The sequence below is a fragment of the Neolamprologus multifasciatus genome, chromosome 6 (assembly GCF_963576455.1).
Source record: "Neolamprologus multifasciatus chromosome 6, fNeoMul1.2, whole genome shotgun sequence".
Classification (NCBI taxonomy): Eukaryota; Metazoa; Chordata; class Actinopteri; order Cichliformes; family Cichlidae; genus Neolamprologus; species Neolamprologus multifasciatus.
Window position 1 is genome coordinate 36,606,284 of NC_140444.1, and position 24,629 is coordinate 36,630,912.

Genomic DNA, 24,629 nt, shown 5'->3' on the forward strand with positions numbered 1-24,629 from the left:
AATAAATTACCCCCAAATTTCATAAGAATAATCCACATCCTGCCCTCCCACTAAAACAGTAATAATTTACTTCTTTATTTTCTATTGAATTGCACACACTGCGATGAGGTGGCAACAGTTTTTCACCAGGCGCTGTGTGTTTCTGAACAGTCTCTGAAGCACCGGTACGCTGCTGCTCTTCTCCCATACTTGCATTTTTGGTCCCTTTGGGCCTCTTCCAGCCTCAGCCGGCCCACCATCGGCCCCCGGGGGTCAGGCTCCCATAACTGCTGAGGTAAGGTCAGTTCTGGAGATCTGGATTCCATCCTCCATCACCTCTTCTGCTCCCAGACCTCAACCATGTTCAGGTCGAGCCTCTCGAGGCTCTTCAGCCCCTGGATGTTCTCGGTGTAGAACGCCACGTCTACCACCACCAGCCTGCAAACACGAGCCACAGCTTACAGCTTTGAAAGTGTCAAAGACATGAAAGATATGAACAGCTATGCTCTGACAAAAAGCACTTCATAACCTCCTAACACCCGAACTCTTCCACGACATGCATTTTTAATTTCTCTTTGATATTTGGTCACATTGGGGCTCGATGAATTTGTGTGTCAGGTTTGTTAAGTATAATTCTCGTACCTTAATATAGCAGATATAAAGACATGTCAAGTATTCATGTAATGTTCAAAATTCTCTTTCAATAAAATGTGAAACAACGGGGAACACCAACAGGAAAAGAGGTGTTACTTCTCTTCAGAGCGAAGCAGGAAGTGCTGCTCTGTCATATCAACATACTCCAATCATGAGCTGGTTTTCAGGGCAGTGCTGCACACTTACCCATGCTGCGGTCCTCCATCATTAATAACTCCAAGCCGAGCCAGCTGCCTCTTCAGATGCATTTTGAAACTGGCATTGATCCTCAGAAACAGCATCTGTATATGGATACACAACTCTCAAGTCTCTGATCAACAAACTGTCACAGACACGGTGTAGAGAAAACAAAGAGATCTCACCTGTGTCTGTTCTTCAGGTAAAAGTTCATAAATGGCTTCGTGCATCTTCGCCATCTGCTTACAGATGTTTCTGAAGCAGGCTGAGGGCATCGGAGCCTTCACTTCATACTGAGGACAGAAAAGGATACGGCTGAGGTCATGTGAGTCTGTGCACATTTGGAATACAGCTGCATCAAGTGGGGAACAATTTAAAATACACAGAGCTGAAATATTCTGAGAAAGTGCACTACACATGTCAAAAAGTCATAACTTCTGTACTAATAAAGGACAGAAATGGATACCTGACCATCAGGTATACAGTGCAAGTGTAATTTAGTAGGTTAGACCAGCGGTCTCCAACCTTTTTTGCGCCACGGACCGGTTTATGCCCGACAATATTTTCATGGACCGGCCTTTAAGGTGTCGCGGATAAATACAACAAGATAAAAGTAGTACTGGTACCGAAAAAAAGAAGATTTATTCATAACACACATGAAAAGACCCAGGAAAACCGAGCAAACGATAAACACGATAACAAAATAACGCTGAAAACCGATAAAAACCCTGAAAACTATACATTTCACACCTGAGCCTCAACTCTCGCGGCCCGGTACCAAACGACTCACGGACCGGTACCAGTCCGAGGCCCGGGGGTTGGGGACCGCTGATCTAGATTATTGGTTATTTGTTTGTTCTATTATCTAATAGCAATGATTCTATTAAGTCTACATTAATTCAATACTATTAAGTAAAAAACTGACTAACTGTGGAAATATTAGGCCTACACAGTGGGTAACTGCCTGAATCTCATTACAACTGAAAGTCTTCTGTAAATAGAGATTTTTATGCTTGCAGAAAATTTAAAACCATTCATGAAGTGTTCTCGTGTTCCCTGCCCTCATCTTACCTTTGACAGAACCTTCTCACACAGACTGTCCATGATGGCCACCAGCTTAGCAGAGATCTCTGCTATGTGATCGTTGTAGTCCTGCAACACAACAAACGGCCTCAGCAACACAACTCACATCGAGCTGAAATCTTTGGAGATTTTGTCATGACATTTTATTTATTTTTTTAACTCTTCTCTCAAACTTTTACTTAGCCAGGAAATCAAGAGGCCACACTTAAAGTACTCATGCTGAGCGTTACCTTGGTGATGTGATCAAAGTGTCTGAGAACACTGAATTGTTTGGGCTGCAGTTTGGCCTCAAAATGAGCTCTGATGATGGGAATGTAGTGAACCACCAGCTGCAGACAGCGGGAAGCTAATGCTACAACACACACAGTTAACAGTAGAAATCAGCATTCTCAACCATTAAAAGTTGCTTCACATACTGAAAAAACAGGTCTACTTGTAAGCAGTGTGTGTAGCAGGTGTTATATACCAAGGTTTTTGGTGGTGATGGTCTTGAGGCCGACGATCTGCAAAGCTCCGGCTCCCAGAACCAGCTGGCAGCTCCGAGAGTTGAAGTGCTGCAGAAAGACAATCCAAGAAAATTCAGTAAACACCACCAGGCTAGCATACCAGCATGTCAGGGCTGTGTCAGATGTAAACATTTCAGTGTTGTGATCAAAAAGTCTTTTCCTGTTTACTAACTACAAGAGGATGAACTAACGTAGGATCGTGTGATTTGAGTGCTGTTGAGTCTCTGACCTTGAGGAGGTCTGCCAGACGTGTCAGCATGTCTGTAGAGATGGATGGGATGTCGTTGACACACTGGCAGTATTCTAAAAAGATCCGGATCAGCAGCAGAACCGTCCTGAAGGAACACAAAGGCTACTCAGAAAATCTTTTAAAATTAAAAGTTCACATTTAAAAAGCATTTGCGCTGTCTAACTTCCAACTTTAATGACACTTGTTTTCAATGTGAGGACAGAATAATATTTAAAATCATGAAATATGTGATTTCACCTACCCAACAACAGCATATTTCTGCCCGTTGACAAGCAGAAACTCTGTGGGTTTCCTGTCATCGGGACCTGGAATGGGAAAACGAATGTTACAAATGATAAAGCTGTTCTTCTTGTGCTGTGATGTTTCTCTGTTGCTCTGTATGCAGCTGTGGAACCAAGCCTCAGTGCATCACTAGAAACCTCCAAGCACCTGGAGCCTCTAACAACAACACAGAGCAGTTCTGCTCCACTCCCAGCTTCTTAAGTGTAATTTAAGTCTGTCTGCATACATGTTTCTGTTCAAACTGGAGGAGGGGGAGACTGCTGCTGCAGTGAACAGGTTTCATTGTTTTTAACACTCTGTTTCCCTACAACTCTTTGTATGTTACAAGTTCGCTCTTCTCTGCGCCAGCTGACAGACCAAGAACAGCACAAGCAACACCGAGCAGACACACGACTGCACATAAATTCTGCTTCATGTGGTCCGTTAGGGAAATTAATTGCCCAACCGTCACCCAACAGGTCCCATCAGATAACTGCCTCTCAGGGAGTTCGTTTTCCCCACTGTTGCCAAGTGCTGCTTATAGGGGACTGTCTAATTGTTAGGGGTGGGGGAAAAAATGGATACTGTGTAGTATGGTGATATTTTGTTTGCTAATAATGTATCGATACAGGGACAGCAGAAATCGATATTTTGTTACAAAAAAGTTTTTGTGCTCTGACTTCAGAGCACAAAAACTTTTTTCTGCTTGTCAGGATCCTTTTTCTGAGCAAGAATCCTGACATTCCTTCACTGTCCAAATGTGTTTAACTTGTTTTTGGCAGCAATAAACATGACAGTTTACTTATTTTAATTTAAGACATGTTTTATTTTAATTAAGTTTAAAACTTTTTTATTTAATGTAAAATTATATTTTGTTTTAATTTACTTTCAAATTCTTCAGTTGCTGAAGGGGCTGCATAGTTTTCATAAACTGCATAGTTCAGAATAGCTATAATTGTACCAGATGGTTGATTCAGTTAAGTTGGACTAGACTGTAATACAAACCGTTCAGTTTGTCAACAATAAAACTGAAATGAGAGAAAGACTGAGTGTGAGACTTTGATATTAGATAAAATGAATATTGATAAAGTTTACCTTTATGTACAGAATCTGAATATCGCAAAATATTTTAAAAAATTGCAATAATATCGTATCGTGGGATGTATGGTGATTCCCACCTTTACTAATTGTTGGGATTTTCTCTCTAATCTCTAATAAACTCCTTGACTGGACTGAACTGTGAACCTTTACTTCTTTACCCATTTTCTTATTTTACATCAAAGTCAGCATATATATGCAATGTAAATGGTAAATGGACTGGTTCTTATATAGCGCTTTTCTACTCTTCTGAGCACTCAAAGCGCTTTACACAACTTGTGCATTCACCCATTCGCACCCATTCGCACAAGCACATTTCTCTAGGTGCTTTCTAGATAACACTAGATTCACACTCCGATGGATGCATCGGAGAGCAATTTGGGGTTAGTATCTTGCCCAAGGATATTTGGCATGCAGACTAGGGGAAGCCAGGAATCGAACCACCAACCTTCCGATCAGTAGATGACCTGCTCTACCACCTGAGCTACAGCCACCCCCACCCCAATGTGTGCGTAGGTTACTCTGTAAGTAGTCAAAACATTTCAGAACTGTATAACTAAAACTACAGAAACTACAAATAAAACCAGGTTAATGAGGATTTTCGGACAGTGGAGTGTGATACCTGGGATTTTGCGCTCTGGTAGTGATATTCTACCATTAGCGATGGAGTTCACCAGATCCTGAAACTCAGCAGGAACCTCAGCCTGCTTCCAGCGCTCGTTATCCAACAGCAGGCTGCAGGGGCACAAAAACAAACTTCAGCACCTGCACTGCTACGTTACAGGAGTAAGACCAGACACACACTCAAATTCAACCATGAAACTAAACCTTCACTCACTCACACAAACGGTTATCATATTTAAAAGCAAACCTTATCCTGAAAACAATGGTACTGCAGGTTACCTGAGTTTGGTCTTGCGTTCTTCGTGGAAGCGGTGGACGAAGCGGTTGGCCTGGCTCTGCAACGCGCCCCTCAGGGAAACGCTTCGCCTGCCACAGAGCTCCTCTGTGTCCCTGACAAATCCCTCCACTGCCTGTGAGAGACAAACGAACTCCGCTGAGGTCAGACGCTCCAGAGATCCATCCTGTTAAACGGAAACACAAACACTTCAATTACATTTGCAGGTTTATCCTTTTCCACAGAAAACCTCAAATACAGACACATGGACGCCATACCTTGGCTCGGGCTGTGAGCACTTTGACGCAGCGGTCATGGCTGATGTCGGAAGCCGTGTACATGAGGTCCTGGAGGTTGTTTATCACAAGGTTCAGCTCAAAGTCGGTGGGCATCATGTTCTCACCAGGCCTGAACACAAACACGCTCACTGTTAACAGGAAACGAGTCAAAGGTTTCACAGTTTTAATGCCTCTCAGTCAGTTTCACTTTTGGTTAAATCATTTTTGTACTTTATCTTTGGCAACAACACTTCCATTGTTGTTTTAAGAGAGCCAGTCTCTACATTTCATAGAGAACTACAGGAGATTATCCTGTTTATCCTGATTATCCTGTACCACTACAGTCCACATCACTCTGTAAGATCTGCTGCCACTGATTTTCAAGTTCTCATGTAAGTTATGCGTGTTTGCCATTTTCGTAGAATCAACTAAAGAAATGAGAGCATCCTGTGTTTTAGCGATAGGCGACCAGTAACAAAGTATCTAAAATGCAGTTTAACACTGGTTCATCCCCTTTTTTATGCTTGAATAATTCACGGGTCAATGTTAAGTAGCATCACAAACAAAAAGTGTTCTGATACAGGAGCCGAACTGAAAAAGAGAGAAAAAGCACCCAATGTCTAAAGAAAAGCTCCTTCAGAAAGCCTGGAGAACTGCTGCTCAAGACAACTTTATTGTCTTGTTGGAAGGCTCAAGACTTTTGAACAAAACTGTCACTTTACGGTTTGATGCTGTTTTCAGTAAATAAGAAGACCTGAAATGCAAAAAAAGGAAAATGCAACAGCCAGATGTCAGTTAGTGGCTTTGGTGCAACGGGACTGCAATTACCATGATATTTTTGTTTTCAAAAAGAAAAAGAAAAAAGAAGAAGAACTTGAGAGTGACATACATGAAGCTCTGCTCTCTGCTGGCAGACATTTCTGTGGCCCCAGAGTCACTGCTGGCAGTCTCCCCCCGGCCCTGCTGGCTCCTGAATCCTGCTGCAGAGCTCTGATCCTGGGCTGTCGGCACTACTCGCTGTTGTTTCTGCTCCTGCTGTTGCTGCTGGGCATCGTTCAAAGCATCACTGATAAACAGGCCTTCATGGGTGAGGTAGGCCAGCTCAGCCTCTCCCTGCAGGAGTGACGGGTCCTGAGAAGCCTCTTGGCCGGATGGTTCTGAACAGGAGTCCTCCAGGAGACGGGTTTTCTGGTTTGAGTCCAGAACCTCCAGAACCACATTCCTGATCACATTCATAGTGGCCTAGCAAACAGGCAGTTGGGTAATAAGGGACACAATTAGATTCAGTTTGTTGAATTCACACAGAAGGAATATTTTTACCTGCATCAAATGTTGGATAATGTTTGTGATGTGTGAACCATCTTCTGAAGTCTAGCAGACTAAAAATAGGAGCTCTGCGCCAGGAGCTGTTTTGACTAACCTTGATTCTCTGCAGGAAGAAAAGGAAGCTCTCAAAGACATTTTTCAGCAGGTCAAACCACTGAGGGAATGTCATCAGACGCATTTGGTCAGCAAGCCTTGAGAAACACAAACGCACACATGTACAGCGAGTCTCCATGAGGGTCAACTTGGACTGATATGTTCTTTGTTTACAAAGTCAATGTGCTCATTAAACATTAATACAACCAGTGGCATTAATCACATTGTTCTAACTTACTTAACAACGACTTCAGCATCAATTTCTTCTATCTGCACAACACTATCTGCCACACACTGCAAACACAAAAAGGTTTCTATTACATGATCAATCGCAGCTGGATCGCTGTTATTTAATGCAGCGCTTAGAAACAGATAAAGACTGGACTGTGTCAGGAGGAGTCACACCTGAGAGACGATTGCCTTGGCCGCTACGATCATCTCATCGCTGTAAATATCCAGAAAATCCAGCTTCCGCTGCCGCAGCAGGCCGAACACCAGCGACTCCAGACGCTCCTAAAATCCACAGACAAACGTCCTAAAACACCGACATGACCGGGCAGCAGGGTTTCAGAAAGCTGAGATGAATTTAATATGAGACTAGAGCTGCCACAAACGATTATTTTGATAGTCAACTAATCAGATCATCATCCATTGGACGCAAAACGTACAGCTTATTGCACCAGCAGCATCTGCTCTTATATAACTATCATTAGCTTACAGCTTTAAGTGTTTAAGGTATGTGCTAACTAAAAATAAAGACAAGATGACAGTTTATTAAATTTTAATGAAATTTGCAGATTGTTTCGGTGAAGTTTAATAAACTCCTTGCTATCTAAAATATAACAGGACACCGGAGTAAATTCTGGAGCATCTCACACTTCTGATAATCAGCTGTCTGTTTGACGTTTATTCAGCTGTGTAAAAACTATAACTTTAATCTCAGCCAAACCGATTTACTCAGGAACAAATAAAATACTAAAAAAAAGCCAAACATTATCTAAGTGACTTATATATCATGTTTAACCTGAGTAGCGAAAGACAGCGGTGGGCTTGAAAACAATTTTCCGGGAGTCCGGTGTTCTCACCGGCTCTAGTGAGCCTAGCCCCCGGCTAACTATCGAGCTATCAAGGTAACAGACGTCTCCGAAATCGTAGCAGCGCCTTTGAAAATATGTGGTGTCTTGACAAACTGAGCAGATATTTGAGGTTTACACAGCTACATTCTCGCCTGAAAATATGTTAAATGTTTATTTTGTGACCCAGAAAGAATAATAAGAGTAATATTAAAACTAACTAGCTGCCGCCATTGTTGGAAACTGAGCTGGGCTGCGCTATGAATTCTGGGACAGACCTATTTCTTCTTCGGGGTTTAACGGCAGCTGGTATCCTTGTACATGCAGTGCTGCCATCTTCTGTTTCAGTCCGGTATTACACTCTTAAATCCTACTACTTATTCCTGCGTCTTTTGGGATCTTACAAAGCTTCAAACGACGCGTCGACTATTAAATCAGTCGTCGACGATTTTGTTAGTCGACTAATCGTGGCAGCCCTATATGAGACCGAAGAATTCAATTACGTAATCACATTCAAAGATTAAAAACTAATACTGATACTGAGCATGAGCAGAGCTACACAGCTGTATGTAATTGTTTCTGTCAGACTATAATGATGACTTGCTGCCACCAGTTTAATTACTTAGAATCAGATTCTACATTTTGTTTGATGTAACTGAAACTAAAAGCAGAAGCACCTTCAAAATGACAAAGAAACAGGAACAGAAACGTTGATGTTTTGTGTGCGTAGATGTAGCATGAATACTGATATTTATCATGTATACAGAGATGTATGCAAATGTAAATGGCAACCGCACATTCCCCAACAGTTCTTCTTCTAAACATGACCATCCTGAAATCTATTAGACCCTTTGTGTTGAAGGTGATTGTTCAGACCTTCTCCAGAACCTGTGGCTCATCTCTCAGGCTGCGGTTCAGGTCACTGTGAGCGTACATACTGAAGTCCTCCACCATCATCTTATCGATCAGCTTCTCTAGCTCACACAGCTGGGAGCCCAGATGTCTGAGAGATGCAAACACAGCATTGTACATCTATATAACAGGATACAGCTGCTCTGTTGGCTGCTTGTAGAACATCAATTTCAGACATCACAACAAAAACTATCCTAGTAAAACTGATCCAGTAAACGCACTCTCACCTGAAGCTGTGGATTCCCTGCAGCTCTTGCTGGAGCACCTCCTTAGTGGTGGCAATAAGTTCCAGTGCTCCAACAAACTCAGAGGTGGAGAGCAGCAGCTGTACAGTGGGCTGTGTCTGATGCACTGCGGCCATCAGCTTCAGTTTGTTGTGCAGCTTCACGCAGTTGTTGCGATTCAGGGCGGTGCAGAGAGCCCGGAGAGGTCCTTGGCACATGACCTGGTCCATGGCAGCTGTACGGCCCCGAAGGACGGCCACGGCGTGCTGCGTCTCCTGCAGCTGGTCCTGCAGCTCGTGCTGTGACGACATAGCATGGAAAAACGCTTCGGAACGCAGCGAGATCTGTCGAGCAATGCTCACCTCCACCACATCGAGGTAGTGGCTGAGCTGGAGGAAAAAGAACATCGTTTGATTAACTTCTACATATGAAGGTCGCAGGTTTAACTGATCTAAACTAATGACTGATGAGCACAAAAGTGCAAATCAACAACTGTCCTGTTTGATTAGGATCCTGTTAACTGGAAGCAGTTAATCACATGACACATGATCGATACTAAACCTCCACTGCGGTTATATTCTAGTCATAAGTTTTAAATATCTTCAGGTAAATTAACTGAAAAATAACAATATGCATTTCATCCTTAAATATATAACAACAGACGTCTAATTTCTGTGTTTAATTCAAGTCCATCAAATACAATTAGAAATAAATTACAATTATCCGTCCATCGTTTTTCTTAACCTCTCCACTCAACACCAACCAGAGACCTTTTAGAAATCATCTTGGTAACACCTCAAGACAGTTAACTTATAGAACGCATCTACAGTAACTTTAATTTCACTCCTCATCAAAAGTGATGGACCGGTGAGTCTACAGCTCCTGCTAGCTTTCCCTAAAATAAAGATTGAACGATATTTTGCTCCCGGGATGTTCGGCTTGTATCACCTGTGCTATTACAAAATTTCCTGGAGTGTCTTTCTTGTAAAACTGAGAAAAGCAGAAAATACTCACAGATGTAGAAGCTAAAGGAATTTAAACAAGTATTTAACAAAATTGCTATTAAAACTTATTAGTATTATTATTTTTAAGTTCCTTTTGTTCTTTTGTTATGCTACGAGGCCCCAACACCAAACTACCTCTTACTGGTCAGTGGTTGCTTCTTGTTTAGGTTGTGATCAGACAGATAAACATGCCAGTGTCAGAGCCAAAACCACTGTGGATGTGTAATATTCAACACAAACAGCAGGGGGGGCAGGAGCACCCTGAATTCAGCCCTCTGCAGGTTGATCATTTTCATTCCGTCAAACAATGGCATCCTTTATTCCTTACATTTCCCAGTCCACATCAGTGCAGATATTCAGCATGATGCTTTTCTCCACTGTGATCTGATGTGTTTTCAAAGGAACACTCTATATAAACTGCCTTTGGGGTGTTACCAAGATGGTTTGAAAGGAAGACTTTGAAAACACATCAGTGCAGGTTTACGAGCTACAGATCGCCCTCCCTGGGTGATCTGTATGTGTTGATGAGAATTTACCTTTTCCTGGAGCAGTTTGGAAGAAGCCACGTCTCTGCTGCTCTTCCCCCCAGCATTGTTAAAGTGTGACCAGGGAAGGACCATGTTGAAGGTAGCCGGGTCCTCAAGAGCAAAGTCGGGCTTCATGAAAATCTGACAATATAAAGTACAGTGAGACAGTGAAGCAGCAAGGTCACTCTGGAGACAGCCTGTTGTCACAATAGTGTCACTATCATGTCTAAGCTAATAAAGGAGACATGCTTAGTTGCAAGTGTCAAAGGCTACGTTCACACTGCAGGCGAAAGCGCATCAAATCCAATTTTTTTGACCCTATGCGACCCGTATCTGTTCATGGTCTGACAGTGTGAACAGTACAAATCCGATCTGGGTCACTTTCGTATGTGGTACTGAATCCGATACATATCCGATGTTTTAGAAAGCGACTGCTGTTTGAACGGTCATGTTGCATTAAATCTGTCTTTTACATCACCGACACAAGACAGACGCCAATTATCAGCGCCAGAGAAGACATGGTGAACGCTTCCTGGCCATCCCGTGTAGATGTCAGTGAAACTGTTGGGAAGACAACGTGAACATTTTATTTGTACTGTATAATCTGCAGATTCTGACAGAAATCTGCAACTATCCTTTGAAGTACCGCTCCTCTAAAACAGCAATAAGGATCATTATTAGGTTTTTTACATTATTATGTAAATAACAAAATAACTTACAGCAAAAGTTGGGAAACGTAAAGTCCAAAGTCTTTATATTAACGGCCATCAGTCAAACAATACTGTTGCTCTGGGTCTAAACAGAGCGCGTTGTGTGTGACGTCTTCTTTTGCGCATGCGGCCGCTTTGAGCGTTCACACTAGAGCGAGTTTGCGGTCGCATTTTATTTGTAGTGTGAACAAGCAGACAAAAAAAAAAATTGGATTTGATCAGAAAACCGGAATTGAGCATTAAGACCTGCAGTGTGAACGTAGCCAAAAGAGTCACAATGTGTTTGAGTCCACAGCTAAAATAATACAACAGAACTGCATTAGAGCATTGGCCACACTGTCAACGTTAAAGGGAAAGAGAAATCCAGAGAGAATCAGAAAGAATATTATGCATGTTTGCATAATTACCTTCGGGACTTGCTCCAGCTCCGTTCTGGATTTGTCTGGAATAAGCAGCAAAAGCTCTAAATCACTATCGGTTACAGCAGTTATGTTTAAGAGTCACAATATCCTTTTGTATTGCTCAGCTAATTAAAAGGTATGCATTTGTCACAATTATTACTAATTAGATCAAATATGGTCAGATTAATAAAGTTTAGTTTCTAAGACTTGCAGCAAGAGTCCTGACAGGGACTAGAAAGAGAGAGCATATTTCTCCTGTTTTGGCTTCCCTTCATTGGCTTCCTGTTAAATCCAGAATTCAAAATCCTGCTCCTCACATACAAGGTCTTAAATAATCAGGCCCCATCTTATCTTAATGACCTTGTAGTACCATATCACCCTATTAGAGCACTTCGCTCTCGCTCTGCAGGCCTACTTGTTGTTCCTAGAGTATTTAAAAGTAGAATGGGAGGGAGAGCCTTCAGTTTTCAGGCCCCTCTTCTGTGGAACCAGCTTCCAGTTTGGATTCAGGAGACAGACACTATCTCTACTTTTAAGATTAGGCTTAAAACTTTCCTTTTTGCTAAAGCATATAGTTAGGGCTGGACCAGGTGACCCTGAATCCTCCCTTAGTTATGCTGCAATAGACGTAGGCTGCCGGGGGATTCCCATGATGCATTGAGTTTTTCCTTTCCAGTCACCTTTCTCACTCACTATGTGTTAACAGACCTCTCTGTATTGAATCATATCTGTTATTAACCTCTGTCTCTCTTCCACAGCATGTCTTTATCCTGTCTTCCTTCTCTCACCCCAACCGGTCGCAGCAGATGGCCGCCCCTCCCTGAGCCTGGTTCTGCCGGAGGTTTCTTCCTGTTAAAAGGGAGTTTTTCCTTCCCACTGTCGCCAAAGTGCTGCTCATAGGGGGTCATATGATTGTTGGGTTTTTCTCTGTATCTATGAAGCGCCTTGAGGCGACTTTTGTTGTGATTTGGCGCTATATAAATAAAATTGAATTGAATTGAATTGAATTGAAAGACTGACACTAGAGTGTGCTCTGTACAAACGAAACAATACAAATAAAAAAGACAGGAAACTTGTGAAAAGTGCAGCAGGCAGAGAAATGTGTTTATCAGATCAAATTCTGAAATGTGCATTAAACACATAAAATATTGTTTTGGAAGCAAATCAAAAGAAAGATAATAAAACCCGTGTGTTAAACTGTAAAAACCCTTAAATCTATTAAAGAGCCAAGGTTCAGGACCAAACTACGCTCACATACTTAATGTGTGGTATAGTCAGATGTGACACTGTAGCCTGCATATTTGCATCTGAAGTCATTGTGTGCTGCCAATCTTATCAAGAAAAGAGGATACAGGCAGTCCTGCAGCAGCTGGTTAATAATTCATACCTTGGTTGGTGGTGATACTAGAGACAGCGTCGACATCGTCTTTGTTGGGGCAGATCGTCTTGCAGCGTTCATGGATTCGTTCCCTCTAAAAATGAAATCATGAAATCCAAAAAGGAAGTTCAGGATTTTTGGCCCAGCTCTCTGTAAAGCTAACACGATCGTTACGCACCAGGAAAAAAAGGCTTGAGTGAATCACAGAAGTCAGGTTTGATGATACAAACTAGGGGTGCAACGATACTCATATCGATATTGAACCGTTCGATACAGTGCTTTCGGTTCAGTACACATATGTATCGAACAATACAAAATTTTTAATTTATTTTATCAACTTTCCTTCTGACGATGCTGTCTGTGTTGAGCGCTCAGTGGATCTGCGCTCGACAGTGCAGCCTAGGCGGAGTAGTTGAACGCAGATTCACTGAGCGCAGGGCAAGCTAGCGAGACAGAAGTTAAGCTCTCCTTGCAACATGGCAAATTGAACCTCCCCCACCCTCATTCAGATCTGGCGTTTGGAACTATTTTGGTTTTCATGTGAAGTATGACCCTGAAGGTAAGCGCGTCATGGACAAAAGTAAAACAGTATGTTGGATGTGCCAGCAATGCTCAATTACATGGGTGGGAACTAGTGTGTTAGCGCAGTTAGCTCGTTAACGTGTTGGCCGTCCAGCCCCACTCACGGGGCGATCCGCGGTAGCTCGTTAATGGAGATTTGCCGTGTTGTGGCGTTAACCTCATGTCAACGAGATTAACGCTGACAGCACTAGTGGGAATACAACGAATATGACTGCACATTTACTCCGACATCATCCTAGTGCAAAGACAAGTGGAAGCAGACAAAAACAACAAGCAGCATGCTACAAACTTTACCCGAGTCATTTAGACAGCCGTTAGCACATGATTCTCCTTATGGGGACCTGATATGTTTAATATGCTGCTGAGAATATAGCCCAGAAGAAGCGTATAGTATAGCTTTTATTTTGGAAAGAGACATTTCTCTGCAATAAACTCTCTTTTCCAAAAATTAAACATGTGAGAGGTTGATCGTGCAGAGAATCGCTGAGCGTTGTGTGAGTGCGTGTGTAAAAGCAGCAGGATATATATTTTAGTTCTGCTGAGCCAAATAAGACAGGTCAGGGTGAAGAAGTGACAGCCCAAGAAAAGCTTACCACAAAACGGAAAAGTTATGACAAATCAGACTATAAGGCAAAAAGAAAGAGCAGCTTTATGGTTTCATGGACAAAAGAATTTCTGTGGCTGCAATATGACGAGCTATATAACCAGGGCTGCACATAAGTGGTCCGCAGGTGCGCATTCACTGTCAAAATAAAAAACGCGCACAAGATAAGAAGTTGCAACGCGTGTTTGCATACATAAGATTTTCAGGAGGAGGACAGACATTTGTTTAGAACTCTTAAAGATGTCGAAGAAGCTCCTTTAAGCAATTACTTTGGTGTTCCTCCATCTCCAAAGAAATGTTAGAAGGAGTCCGAACCACAAAAGAAGCGCGTATTCTCGGAAAAGTGGTTGCAGGAGGTGAGCTGGCTTCAAACAAATGATGAACGCACAGAGATGTGGTGCAGAATGTGCCGTGAAAATTTAATAAATGACAAATTAAAAAGGCATGAACATTTTTTTTGTATCAAGAAAATATCGAACTGTGACACCAAAGTATCGAACCGAACCGAACCGTGAATTTTGTGTATCGTTGCACCCCTAATACAAACTAACAAAGGTTACAGCTGTGGGTCATTAGAGAAGAGCAAAGCAACACACTGAACAAGAAATCAGATGCATGAAACCCGTAGGAGGAAGTGAAAACAAGCTACAATAACATTTCTAAAAACTAGATGACTCTTACAAGAACAGAAATGCACTGTCAGAAGTGCAAGAGATGTCACACCTCAACCTCACCACACTCAGCTGGTAATAAAAGTAATAAAAGACTAAATGAGGAACAGAAACTTTCTGTAAGAACTTGAGGCATTATAAAAATGAAGTAGCGCAGGCCAAGACAATTTAAGAATTTAAAAACACATAAGAACTTTAAAACCTATTGTATTTTATTTTCATTATTTTAATTGTTTGTAGAATGTTTGTTGACAACATTAAAGCATCAGCTGCGTTTCAAGACATCTATTCTACTTGAAACATGACAGCCAGTAAAGGAAGGTTTTATCCAACACATTAAGGTGTTTGTACTGGATCCAGACTGGAAAACAAACGTACAGCTGCTGTCTCTTAAACACAAAGACATTCCTCACTGGGGCTGGGTTAATGATGAACGTAAGACTATCTCAATGCGCCATTTTTACTCACGTCACTTCCATAATTGTTTAAGCACGCTAGTCATCCTACCCACAGCGCTCTGGATTTGGCTTGGTTACCAGTTAACTTCTGTAAATCAAACCCTACTTTACTATTAAACAATAAATTACTATCAGTAACCATGTATGTTACTGTTCATATTAGGGCTGCCACAAATGATTATTCTGAGAGTCGACTAGTCACCGATTTTTGCGATTAGTCGACTAATCAGATCATCATCCATTGGACGTAAAACGTACAGCTTATTGCACCAGCAGCATCTGCTCTTATATAACTATCATTAGCTTACAGCTTGAAGTGTTTAAGGTTTGTGCTAACTAAAAATAAAGACAAGATGATAGTTTATTAAATTTTAATGAAATTTGCAGATTGTTTTGGTGAAGTTTAATAAACTCCTTGCTATCTAAAATATAACAGGACACCGGAGTAAATTCTCGAGCATCTCACACTTCTGATAATCAGCTGTCTGCTTGACGTTTATTCAGCTGTGTAAAAACTATAACTTTAATCTCAGCCAAACTGATTTACTCAGAAACAAATAAAATACAAAAAAAAAGCCAAACAATAACATTTTTAAGTTATCTAAGTGACTTATATATCATGTTTAACCTGAGTAGCGAAAGACTGCGGTGGGTTTGAAAACGATTTGCCGGGAGTCCGGTGTTCTCACGGCTCTAGTGAGCCTAGCCCCCGGCTAGCTATCAAGCTAGTGGGTAACAGACGTCTCCGAAAACGTGGGAGCACTTTTGAAAATATGTGGTGTCTTGATAAACTGAGCAGATATTTGAGGTTTACACAGCTACATTCTCGCCTGAAAATATGTTAAACGTGTATTTTGTGACCCAGAAAGAATAATAAGAGTAATATTAAAACTAACTAGCTGCCGCCATTGTTGGAAACTGAGCTGGGCTGCGCTATGAATTCTGGGACAGACCTACTTCTTCTTCGGGGTTTAACGGCAGCTGGCATCCTTGTACATGCAGTGCTGCCATCTTCTGTTTCAGTCCGTTATTACACTCTCAAATTCTACTACTTATTCCTGCGTCTTTTGGGATCTTACAAAGCTTCAAACAACGCGTCGACTATTAAATTACTCGTCGACGATTTTGATAGTCGACGTAATCGTGGCAGCCCTACTTCATATCTATACATAACTGAGGTTGTCATGTTTCCTCCAGTAGAAGCTATCAGTTAGAACTAATGTAGCTTAACTGTGAGGCAAAACAAGAACAGCAAATCTCAGCCAAATGCCAGAGTAACACAACCATTCTGATAATAACTAAACAAATGAGTGCATGTACAAGGGAAAAAAAAAAAAATCAACATGAAAACCCCTGACTGGTTAAAGTAAAAATCACATATTTAACATACAGACTTAGACACATCTTTCCATCACAACAGTTTTGGCATCAGTACTTCTATTGCTTTTTAATTTCGTAAACTCCTTCAGGAAATGCAAATGCCTCCAGTATTCAGGCTGTTTGAATTCCTGAGATCAGGTCCAGCTTTATTCAGATATTTTCATCTTTTCTTCTTCTATAATGCCACCTTTGTTCTAAATGGTGGGAAAATACAGCAGCTGCTCATCAGCGGGAGACAGTTGCATCGTTTGCACAAGATTTCTTAAACTAAAGTTCTTAGTTAACAGATGCATTTCAACACTTCTACTTTACATGTCCTGAGCAAAAAAAGGCTACAAAGTGAAACTGCCTCAAATTCTTGACACCACCCAAAACAAGAGAAACGTAGAATCTTCCTCAGAAACCCCAAAAGGTTGATTGTAGGGTTTCACTGGGAGAAACGTTTCGTCACTCATCTAAGTGACTTCTTCAGTCTCAGCTGACTGCAGGTTTCCCCAATCAAGACTTTCTCAAGAACAAAAATATCCTAATAGCATCTTTGACATTGATCCACACAGATCTGAGCTGCAGTGATACTGACTTGTCAACAAATCTTAAATGCTCTTAATAATTCGCTCTAGTTATTACCTGAGTCATCTCTTGCAGGTAGGGCCCAAAGTGCTCCTTGGTGATGTTGGGGAGGCAAAATGAGGGCATCACCTCCGTCTCGGTGAAGTCCAGCCCCCATGTTTTAGTGAAGAAGTCAGATTCCCTTTTGGCGAGCCGAGGGTCATTCAGCGCAGCTGGGAGGTTGACCTTCGAGCTATAAACTGTCCATCGGTCGTGCTCCGCCACCACAGATGGGCCATTACACAGGCCCTGCCCCTCACCTGGAGGACCACGTAGAGATAAAGTCAGTGCTTTCATTTTCTGCGGAGAACAACAACTCATAATTTAAGCATCTGGCATTGTTTCCATGTTCCTGAACTTAAATCACAGCTGTGGCCCAGGTGAATGCAACAAACAGCAACATCACAAGCACAGCAGTAAATCAATGCACAACATATTTAGATAAAAATTGCAAGACGCTGTGTTTTCCTGCAGTGTCACAAATTTGTCTATTTAAAGTTCATTTGTGTTCAATATGACAATGTGAAAGAAAGAGTGGGCTTTAGATAGCCAGTATGGAAATAAAAATGTATACTTAAAAAAATATTAGCATCACTGTTTATGTTTGTATGTAAACTTGACTGATGACCCTGTATAGATGAACATCTAGATTTTCACCACCTTTTATAGACTATTTTCACTGTCTAACTGCAAAGTATGTACACTTTCTGCTTATGTTCTACTGCTAAAAATGATGCCTATGCATGCCATTACACTGAAGTCAGTCATTCTTCCTACCAGTCGGCTCCTTCGGGCAGACGTCAGGCAAAGAGCGGATATGCCGGTAGCGAGGTGGGGAAGGATCTCGCTCCTTGTGATAGATCCCATCTCGGCCTCCGCTGCTGGGACGAGGCACTGGGGAGGAGCTGTGACTGGAGGCCATGTCATTGGGACGCACCTCCCAGCAGGCTAGCTGGGAAAAAAAGATGAAAACAGGGCTAGCATTAGATAGAGAAATCATAATCAGCACTATCAACTCCAAATCAGCAAAGTCCCAAACGAGTTATGTGGTCCATCTCTCTTAATACTTTGCCCAATCTGTAAAGAGTCACAGATGTTTTCAGAAGATTGATCTTGTAAGATGTTAAAGCCTCAATAATTTCATAAAGTCACTGGGCATTGTTTTGTTTTTTTTAATAAATAGTAATAATAATATAATAATAAAATTGTATTTATATAGCACCTTTCAAGACAGAATCACAAAGTGCTGCACATAAGATTACAAGTCATAAAAAGATTTAAAAAGAGAAAATAAAACAGGCAAAAAATTAACCAAAAGCAGTTTTAAAAAGGTGAGTTTTGAGTTGTTTTTTAAAAACAGCTACTGAGTCCACAGTTCTTAATGTTTGGGGGAGAGAGTTCCACAGTCTCGGGGCCACAGTGGCAAAAGCTCTGTCACCCTTAGTCCTCCTCTTAGTATTTTTTATAGCAAGTAAGCCCTGATCAGATGACCTCAAAGACCTGCTAGGGACATCGGGCTGTAGCAGATCAAAGATGTAGGCAGGTGCCAGTCCGTGCACAGCTCTGTAGGTCAAGACCAGGATCTTAAAATCGACTCTAAATTTAACAGGAAGCCAGTGTAACTGAGATAATAACGGTGTCACATGTGAGTACTTGGAGGATTTTGTCAAAAGCCTAGCTGCAGCGATTTGCACAACCTGCAGACGAGTCTTTGGGAACCATTTTTTGTAGTGGATGACTAGGGGACTTTCTGAAGTCTCTTCTCCCCGTCTCATTCCACATCTCTGCAGGTTTGTGGTTTCAAAATGATGATTTCTTGAAATTGGCAGCTTTTAGTATCACGCCTTCCCCTTCTGTTGTACACCATTAGTGATGGCAACACTACATTAAAAAAAACGATTGGTAGCTGAATCTAATTAACCTTTAAATTTGAGTGTTTTTAGACCCATTGCCACAGTCTGAAATCAAGCACATGACCAAGCAGTCTGCCTTTACAAAGTTTTGTGAAAGAATGAATCATTCTAACAAGCTCAGAAAATTCAAGTGTGGTACTGCAAGAGAAGGCATCCTAGTCTAAGTCTTCCCTCCTAGATATGATCAACTGTGGGGGTACTGTAGGGGATGTTTTTGCAAAGTGGAAGCGTTTAGGAATCGCAGCAACTCAGCCTCAAAGTGGCAGACTGTACAAAGTTATACTGTGATTGCTAAGTGTTGAAGTGCATAATGTGTAAAAGCTGCCAATCTTCTGCTGACTCAGTAAATGCTGAGCAGCTCTTGTACTTGTAATGTGTTGGTGTTCCTTTAGTTTTGCCATAAAATCTTACACATTCATCTAACCAGCAAAAGATCCAAAGTTTCATCATGGGACAAGACACAAACCTCTTAATGGTTGCATCAGAAAGAACATCCAGTACAAAAAAAATCAATAAAATGTGTTGAGCTACCTGCTATAGCGAACCCTTGTATATAACAGACAAATCAAAGGTAGCTTTTAGCGTAACTTGTTAGCTGCAGTAGAGAACGACTATGTGTTCAGCTTGCCATGTACAAGGCAGACTAAAGTTACATCAAAATTTGTGAAGGGCCTCAATTTCAATACAAGTTCTACATCAAACTGACACAGAAACGTGCCCTGGTTCATCCACTGGTGCAAGCAAGTCTCCAGCTCTTTCTGTGTGGTAATGTACACAGTGGTTTTACTGGGGGCCGGGGGGGGGGGGGGGGGGGGGGGGGGGGGGGGGGGTGACTGGTACAGCTTTCAACAGTGCTGCATTAAATCTAAAAAGGTTTGAAATATTTATTTTGCTTTTTTAGATTAACAAGTTAACACTAAGTTCATCTCAGTTCTCCAAAAACCAGAGAAAACATGGACTGTTTATAACAGATGCATGTAACAACTGAGATAATAACATGCATTCATTTTGGAAACTACATTTGAAGGTTGAGTTAACACTTGCATGAGGCTGGTGACCTGTCCAGGGAGTACCTTGCTTATGCCCTAAGATAGCTGGGATAGACTGCAGCCCCCCCACAACCCTGAAGTATAAGATACCATAACTGGATGAGTAGGTGAAGAGCGAGGTTATCAGCTAATGTTGGCAAACTACATCCAAAAACTGACTGATACAACACACACGTACATATGTGCGATTAAATAAAAAGTAAAAGACTTTTTGTAGCTCTCTAATGTACTGTATAACATATCGAACAGTATCACTTATCATTTCATTAAAAATGCTCCAAATACACAAACAACACAAATATGGAAAAGTCCTTTGGTTAAGTGACAAATTTAAGGGCTATCAACCTCCAGTCAGTAAGCTTACATACACGTGCAACGTGTTGAAAGTGCTCTCAGGTGTGCTTAAATTCTTTAAAACTTAATGCAGACATTTTCTGCAGCATCTGTAGCGAAAAATGCAAGCTGACAAAAAGCTGACCAAGGCGGCAACACCTGATCAAACACAAAATGCATCTAAACTTTGACCACATGTTTCATATTTGATGCTCTGCTGATTCAACTGGAAAAGGTACCCAGCTCCACCTGCCTGGGTCAACAGACCTGTGCTGCTTTTCGGCCGTCTTACAATATACAAGAAGAAACTACCTATAGGGTCAGTTTTGTGTACCACCCTGTAAAGTTTGGACCAAAGCGGCCTTGGCCATGGAAGAACTGCATTTTTAAGAGTTTTACATTGGCTCCATTTCACAGCCCTGGTGGTTAACCACTGAAAGAAAACTGCTGGTTAAATAACAGCTGTAAACCAATAATATGTTGCTGTGCTAACAGTCAGTTGTAATCTGACTGCTCAAACTGTGGAGGTATATGACCCTCTGCTGTTAATCCCATCACACAAATGAGAGGATTATAGATCTACGCGCTCCCCATTATTATCAGAACCATTTTTAGCTCCTTCATATTGCTTTTACATTTTAAAAAAATGTTTTCAAAATATTAAGAACCATCTTAACACAAAACTTCAGACTTGTCAGATTCAAGCTCTCACAGCCACCTTGGAGCTAAAAATAGGAATGATTGTCCGATTCATCTTTTTGAAGACAGACTGCTTTGAAGGAATAGGAAGGAATGGCAGTAATATGGTGATTGCCAGAGATTAAAATAAGTCTTATTTGAATTTATTTATGCAGGTACATCAGTTATATAACTGGCTAGTTCTTCACTATATGACATATAAGATATGTCAAGCAGTAACACTGAATCCCAACCATAAAAGAAAAAGAAAAAACAAACAGGAGCAGCTTATAACACCTTCCTCATTTATTTTCATCTGCCCCTAGAAAACCGTTGTAAAATACTCAAAAACAATAAATCATCAGCAAATTACAGTAAAACAAGAGCATAACTGCACAGAGATATTCTTGCTGAGATCATAAAAGCTCAGTTATATTTCTATGTTGACATGTTAAGTCCAAAGAAAAATTATTTACAGATTCTTAGAAATCCAAATTATTCAGGAATAGTTTTGGACGGCATGTATGGACAAAGAATACTTGCTTAAAAAAAAAAACAGTGTGCACCATCCTATATTATGATCTTATTAATTAATCAAGCTTTTAATCCTTTTCTCGGTATCACCAAAAGTGAAAGCACAATACGACGGGGAGCCGCTGTATTGAACTCGATTCTACTTGTTTCCATCACATTATGGTCTACTCAGCGAGAACTGATTATTTTCAGACATAAACGTTGCCTTATAATGTAAATCAGAAACCCTAATATATTCCGGAAATTGTGCCAAGAAATAAGCATGGCCTTAATGGCATATTCTTTTAGTAATTAGCACCATTAATAAATTATACTATAAATTTCCTCGCAGAATAAAACATATCGTGATTATTTCTGAGCGGAGAAAAAACAGGTGTCACTTGTACTCATTTAATGTTTGATATTAAAATGTTTATGCTTTCGGCTGTCATCGTTGCTGTGCCTCCCATCGGGACAAGTAGATGTAACAGAAGCTAGGCAGCTAGCCTTAGCCTAGCTACAGTGCACGCATTGCTGGCAGGTGTTTGCATTACAACCGTTCACGCTGACCGTGAAGTCAATGCCTAACAGCAACATGAAACACACAAAACCAATTGCAGTTTTGTTGTCAGGGGCTGATGTGCTGCAGAATATTCGCGGCCTTAGCTACATGCTAGAGCTAACGCTACAGCTAATGTTGTCAATGGCAGTTACACGTAGACTAGCCAATGGTAGCAAGTTAGCCGGATAAGCTACCCCAACAGGCAAAATAAAAACACCAAAGAAAGCCAGGAATGACAGGGGACCGAGAGGCTTCATTTGGACACCTACCTGTCATGTAAAATAAAGCGGACGGTGTGTCTTTTCTTCATAATCACAGTAGCACTAAAGGAAACGAGGGGAAAACAACAGGACTCACAGCAGTTAATACCGGTATACGGACCATCATGCACTGCTGGAAAGAGGAACATCAACGTCAGGTTCTTTATTTGCCTTATTGCAAGTTTCAGTGTTCAAAGCTCGCTGCTGCCCCCTGCTAACTAAAGCTGAATCGGTCCATATCAATGTCATTGGTCCGTATCAGTGTTGCCAACTTAGCGACTTTGTCGCTATATTTAGCGAGTTTTCAGACCCCCTTAGCGACTTTTTTTCTAAAAAGCGACTAGCGACAAATCTGGCGACTTTTTCTGATATTATTGGAGACTTATTTATGACGACTTTTTGACATGAAAACGCTATTGCTCTTACTCTCAACAAGCAGCGGTGCTGCCTTGGGCACCTCACCTGTGCCAAAGCGCTCACAGGCGGAGGATAGTCTTCCCCAGCTGCTATCAGGGCAGGAGACGTTCACACCTGTGCGTCCAAACGGCAAATGAATCGCGCATGAGCGAAGCCGCTGCTCCCACACTGACTGTAACGCAGTCAATTCTTCTTTTACTGTTACACTGTTTTGTGGATCACAAGGTTTAAAACTACTTATAAACAAACACTCTCACACACAAAGTAACTCCACCAGAGTGCCAATTTCGGGTCACTTTTGCCGGTCCAGGCCTGGATAAAGGAGCAGGGTTGGAATTGTGACATTAAAAAACAATAATTGCTAAAAGAAATTTAATTTGTAGTCCTAAATAAATTCTAACTGCATTTAGGACGTTTTTTTTACTCGCTTTATGTCTTTTCCACGATGTTACTTCTCTCTCCAACAGCGTAGGTTACAATTACATTAGCATGACCAATTATGCAAATTAGGTGACGACGCCATTTGGCGACTTCTAGCGACTTTTAGCACAGCCAATAGCGATTTTCCTTACTGAGGAGTTGGCAACACTGGTCCGTAGTGTTGCCAACAGTAGACAACAAAGTGCGCACTCACCGGCCACTAGATACAGCTGCTAAACTGTTATATAAACAGTTTATAGCATATCTAATATAGCAGCAACTCAGCATTTTGTCATGTAGACATTGTCAAGACGAGCTGCTGTTCAAATTGAGTATCAGAACGGGCAACGAAAGGTGATAAGTGATTGTGAAGCAGGGTTTAACTTAACTACACAACAGAAGATCAGAAAAACGCTGGCCGGGCATACTTACAGTAACAACTGCATAATTTTAATGGAATAACCTACGAGAGTAGTGCTATTGAACTTTCCGTCTTTCGATGGCTACTTCCAGCAGGATAACTCGCCATGCCGCAAAGCTAAAATAATTTCAAATAGGTTTACTGAATACGACATATTAAACGGTGTTACGAGTGCCTAGCTATCCCAGCTGTCGAGAGACAGCCTGGACAGGTCACCAGACTAACAGGGTTAACGAAGAGAGATAGACAACCTCACAATGTCACCGATGGGCAATTTAGCCTAACCCCATTAACTGCATGTCTTTGGACTGTGGGAGGAAGCCGGAGCACGCGGACAGAACCCACGCAAACACGGGGAGAACATGCATAGCTTGATTGTGGAACTCAGAACCTTCCTGCTGTGATACAACAATGCTAACTAATTTATTTCTCGCTGGTAATGCCCTCATTCATTTTAGGATGCTGGATCTACCCAAGATTCAATTCAATTTTATTTATACAGCGCCAATCACAACAGCTGTCGCCTCAAGGCGCTTTATATTGTAAGGCATACTTTACAATAACACAACAGAGAAAATCCCCACAATCGTGTGACCCTATATGAACAAAGCTTTGGCAACAGTGGGGAGGAAAAAACTCCCTTTTAACAAGAAGAAACCTCCAGCAGAACCAGGCTCAGGGAGGGGCGGTCATCTGCCGTGAGGGAAATAGGACCAGATATGTTGCTAAATTTATTTTTTCATATTGTGAAATGTTTTAGAAAAAAATGTAATTATAATAATTTTGTTATTCAGAGGTTGAATGAAAATACTAGACGCTTCAGTACACCTTAGTGCAGGCTAAACTGTGGTAAAGCTCACAGTAATGCACTGGACTGGTGCAGGACAAGGTGTGATAATCATGCTCAATGTGAGGTTACAAGGGTAG

At 41.4% G+C, this 24,629-nt stretch overlaps 1 protein-coding gene across 1 annotated transcript; it reads right to left on the bottom strand.

The window, feature by feature from the left end:
- Positions 1–59: 59 nt before the first annotated feature.
- Positions 60–22,629, bottom strand: vps54 (VPS54 subunit of GARP complex). The gene is made up of 23 exons (XM_085164002.1): positions 22,454–22,629; positions 17,914–18,088; positions 17,155–17,396; positions 12,842–12,926; positions 11,461–11,495; positions 10,353–10,484; positions 8,816–9,201; positions 8,553–8,679; positions 7,009–7,116; positions 6,842–6,897; positions 6,605–6,701; positions 6,074–6,426; positions 5,185–5,314; positions 4,912–5,093; positions 4,631–4,743; positions 2,891–2,954; positions 2,629–2,734; positions 2,360–2,447; positions 2,124–2,245; positions 1,882–1,962; positions 996–1,103; positions 820–914; positions 60–417 (listed from the first exon to the last, which is right to left on the bottom strand). Exons 2-23 carry the CDS (start codon positions 18,056–18,058, stop codon positions 312–314), a joined length of 2,961 nt encoding a protein of 986 aa, XP_085020128.1. The 5' UTR covers positions 18,059–18,088; positions 22,454–22,629; the 3' UTR covers positions 60–311.
- Positions 22,630–24,629: the final 2,000 nt, after the last annotated feature.